The 4,294-nt window shown below is 37.1% G+C and overlaps 1 protein-coding gene across 1 annotated transcript; it reads right to left on the bottom strand.

Annotated features, from left to right (window-relative positions):
- Nucleotides 1-464: 464 nt before the first annotated feature.
- Nucleotides 465-2,063, bottom strand: LOC134229653 (uncharacterized). Its single transcript, XM_062711422.1, has one exon. The coding sequence runs from the start codon at nt 1,623-1,625 to the stop codon at nt 465-467; it is 1,161 nt and encodes a 386-aa protein (XP_062567406.1). The 5' UTR covers nt 1,626-2,063.
- Nucleotides 2,064-4,294: the final 2,231 nt, after the last annotated feature.

Genomic DNA, 4,294 nt, shown 5'->3' with positions numbered 1-4,294 from the left:
CTGGATGCACAGGTATTAGGCGAAATGCGCTTTTGATGTCTGCTTTTGCTATCAGGGCCCCCCTTCCCAACTTGCTAATTGTCTGTACTACTGTGTCAAAAGATGTGTATTTAACAGTTGAATCGCTAGGGTCTATGTACGAGTTAATGCAGGACGACGGTGGGTACGATAAATGCGTAATCATACGCCAACCGCCGTCGCTTTTAGGTACAACACCAATGGGAGATATATGAAGATTTGGCAATGGGGGATTTAGAAATGGACCCACCATTCGACCCTCGTGCACTTCCTCAAGTATCTTATCCTCTAAAATATCCCCATGTTCATTAGCGGACACCAAGTTCTTTGAAAAAAATGGAGTTCTGGGCCCTCTGTATAACAACTTAAAACCTTGTTTAAAACCAATATCTAGCATTGTTGCAGATTGCTTATCTGGATATTCATCGAGATAATTTGAAAGTGCATTAGTTATAATTGGGGTATTTCCCAGGGACTGCAGTTGTTTGTTGTTTGCCATATCTATTGAATTTTGTTGGGAAAGTGTTGGGCTTTGTTGTGAAAGCAGTATTTGACTGGTGGGTTTGACTCTGTCTACTTGAGGGGAAACGAAATGGCTGAAATGAACTGTCTCGCGCTGTAGCAGAATTAACAAAACAAGTGTTGGATGGGTGGACATTATTGCATTTCAAGCACCTATGAAGATAGGGACAATTTAGCTTATGACATGAGCCTTTGTAGTTATAGTCAAAACATTTTTGAGGCTGACCCCCTCTTAAGTTCTGAATCTGGGATGTAGTGGGTGTCATGTAAAGCATCCAGAGCTCAGCGTCAACCACACCCCAATCCTGAGTCGTATTGATCGATGCCCTAAGACGGTATTGCTCGTCATAAGTGAGCCAGCCCTGTGATCTTTGTGCACCTAGCCTAATGTCATGCATGTATTTAAGAAATTGCTGAACTTTCTCGGGGTGAGCAGCTGTATAAATGCTCATGTAAATAATAAAGGCATCTGTCCATCGATCAATTGTTTGAATTTTATACATTTGTTTAGGTTGTGCAATTAATTGCCCATTAGGGTCTATTGCTAGGGTGGAGGAAACCTGAGTTTTATTTGGGTCTCTTACCAATAATGTCGCCAAATTAACAAATTTACCAGAAATTATTTTTTGCCTGATACTGGCCTCGACATAGTAACCAAGGGAAAATTGTGTAGACCCAATTGCTCGGGGGATAGGTGCCTCAAATGAATTAATACAAGATAAATTCAACAATGTAGACTGGGTTGAATTACCTGCGTTATCAGTATTGCTTGTCACAGTAGCAGTTGTGGAGGTAATACCTGGTGATACATCTGAGATAGTCGGGACTTGCAACTCATGGGGGGCAGTCTGAGTGGGCTGTAGTGGCTGGGGCAGAGCCAACACTTGCGTAGTCTGTCCTGGCTGGGGCAAAGTCGACACTTGCGTAGTCTGTAATGGCTGGGGCAAAGACGACACCTGCGTAGTCTGTAATGGCTGGGATCCAACTTGCGTCTCAACACTTTCGGGTGTGGACTGTGTCCGCTTGCGTTTATTTGCCCTCGACCTTGTAGACCGGTTAACAGCAACCGATTTGACCTTCGGCATCGTGTCCCAGAAATTTCAAAAAAATACAAAACGAAATAAAATTAAAATTATGCTTATAATGCAATAATGCAATAATCAGTAGCTATATACTTAATTCTTTGTAGATGTTATAAGAGAGAGACTTTATCGTAACATTAAAATATCTTGCGCCACGTGCTTTAATGCAAAGAAATCAAAATGGCGCCAAGCCTTGAGAATATTTACAAAATTGTATATGGTAGGTCTACTTGAAATCCGAATAAAATATGTAATATCCGACGCCAGAAGTATTAAACCATTTATAAGTTAACATTAACGATGCGCAAATGCGCCATTAACATCCAAATTTTTTTCAGTTTAAGACCCAATACTTTAATTTTCACTACATCAATTTGAACCCACCAATTCGTTCGGCTGCTGGATTAGAAAGAAAGACATGACGTTACGTCATCTATTTATACCCAGTGATAATCCTACTGAAAAAAAACCGTATGCGCAACCAGGATTATTCCGGGAAGTACAGCCGTAATTAAAAATACAAAAGTTCACAAAGATAATTGCGCATATTTTTAGACTGCGCTTAAATATGCGTCAATATTGCAACGTAAGTGGGGGGGGGGGGGGGGGGGGGCTAAACTTCAAAATCTACGCCCCATTGTTCAATGCCTATATGATGTGGGTGCGTATCATTACCGCTACATTTTCGAAATTTTCATTACCGCTACATAATCATTACCGCTACAAAAAACGTTACATTACCGCTACATATAAAAGTATACATTACCGCTACATTGCCTCTTTCGTTAGCCAGCCACTTATGCGTGTGCATATTGATGTAGGCCTCCTTTCCCCTTCTCACCACAGGGAGTTGAAAGGACTTTGAACTAGATTTTTTGTATAATTTAAGGACAGATGATACAAACAAAAAATGGATGCCTGGATTGGTATATATTTTTTGGCATAATTTCATTGCAAATGATGCAAATAATAAATTTCTTAAATATAAAGAAATTGTAAACCTTCTGTGATGATCAAAAGTCTACCCTTCTGAAACCATCCTTATTAATCTAAACAAATATTTTTCACTTTAAATTCCATTTTTGTGCAAATTTGAATAAAAAATAAAAATCTACGCGGTGAAAGTTGTTTATTCTATTTATTTACATATGACCTTAGTTGTTATTTTCAAATTCTTTGACAAAAGCTTGTGTGTATCATCTGTCCTTAAAAGCTATTTTATTTAAATACGTAAAAAACTTTAAAATTTCTTTAAATTAAACACTGTTCATAGATAAAACCCATAGTCTTCAAACTGTCTTAACATAATCGGTTCAGCTTTGAATGCCATTTGCTTGACATACTGCTGTCTTGTGATTTCGTCTCTTTCATATTTTGCTTTTAGTTTCCTTTTTTATAAGAATGCATTGAAATACGCAATTCCACATTCGCATGCACCTCCAAAATATGTAGAATGAGATATACATCTCAAAAACAAGTCATGGAGTAAGTATTAATATTAAGATATTTGAAGCAGTACAATTGCTTACATTGCCAAAAAGTCAGAAATATTAGGATGAGAACCGTAAAACATTGTGCTGAATTCTTTGTGATTGGAACTCATATTCCTATCATACCTGGCTGATTTAATATGTAGCGGTTATGTGTTGTTATCGACCAAAAAATGTAGCGGTAATGATCGGTTTAAAATTTGAAAAAATGTAGCGGTAATGAGTTGAAATTTTTTGCGATGTAGCGGTAATGTTGACCTCACTATTATGTCTATCTTTGCAAAAAAGGGGAGGGGGCCTAGCCCACCCACCCCCTTCCCCGGTTTCGGCGCCTACTACATATATATCTTACCCAATACATTTCATTATATAACCATATGAGACTTTGGAATTTTAATTAAGCATATCCGAAAAATTCCAAACCATAAATAGTATAATATCAAAGTACTCAGAAGTACAGAGAGCTGGGCTCATTTACAGAGTAGAATGAATTTCTTACATGAATCATACGTTTATATTCTGATGAAATTTTTTTTTTAAAAAACTATCAATATAAATGATAAGACACTGACAGTGAGTTTTTCGATCCTAATACCACGGTCCGATTTTGTCAGAATCAGAATTAATCTGGTACCGCAGCTGAATGTAAACAAACAGGCTAGTCTGGTTCGTTCCCTCTCCTGCTTTTCTTCGTATGTGTAGAGAACTACGATAACACTGGTTATTAAAAATCCTTACGCTAATGAACTATGTTCTTTGACTTAGAACTGAAGTTTTCAAAGTCATTACTACTTATGTTTTATTAAGATAAAACTTCGTTTTATTTTTGGTGCTTTATTTAGCATTTTATTTATCTCAAAAGCAGTTGAAGAGAGTTCGATCCTAATACCACGATCCGATTTTGTCAGAATCAGAATTAATCTGGTACCGCAGCTGAATGTAAAAAAAAAAAAAGAAAAAAAAACAGGCCAGTCTGGTTCCCTCTCCTGCTTTTCTTCGTATGTGTAGAGAACTACTATAACACTGATTCTCAAAAATCCTTACGCTAATGAACTATGTTCTTTGACTTAGAACTGAAGTTTTCAAAGTCATTAATTACCACTTATGTTTTATAAAGAGAAAACTTCGTTTTATTTTTGTTGCTTTATTTAGCGTTTGCATTATCTCAAAAGCGGTTGAGAG

This window comes from Saccostrea cucullata, unplaced genomic scaffold, assembly GCF_032062105.1.
Source record: "Saccostrea cucullata isolate Sc308-1 unplaced genomic scaffold, CSIRO_AGI_Scuc_v1 ctg14611, whole genome shotgun sequence".
NCBI classification, from domain to species: domain Eukaryota; kingdom Metazoa; phylum Mollusca; class Bivalvia; order Ostreida; family Ostreidae; genus Saccostrea; species Saccostrea cuccullata.
This window is presented reverse-complemented; position numbering and strand designations above follow the sequence as displayed.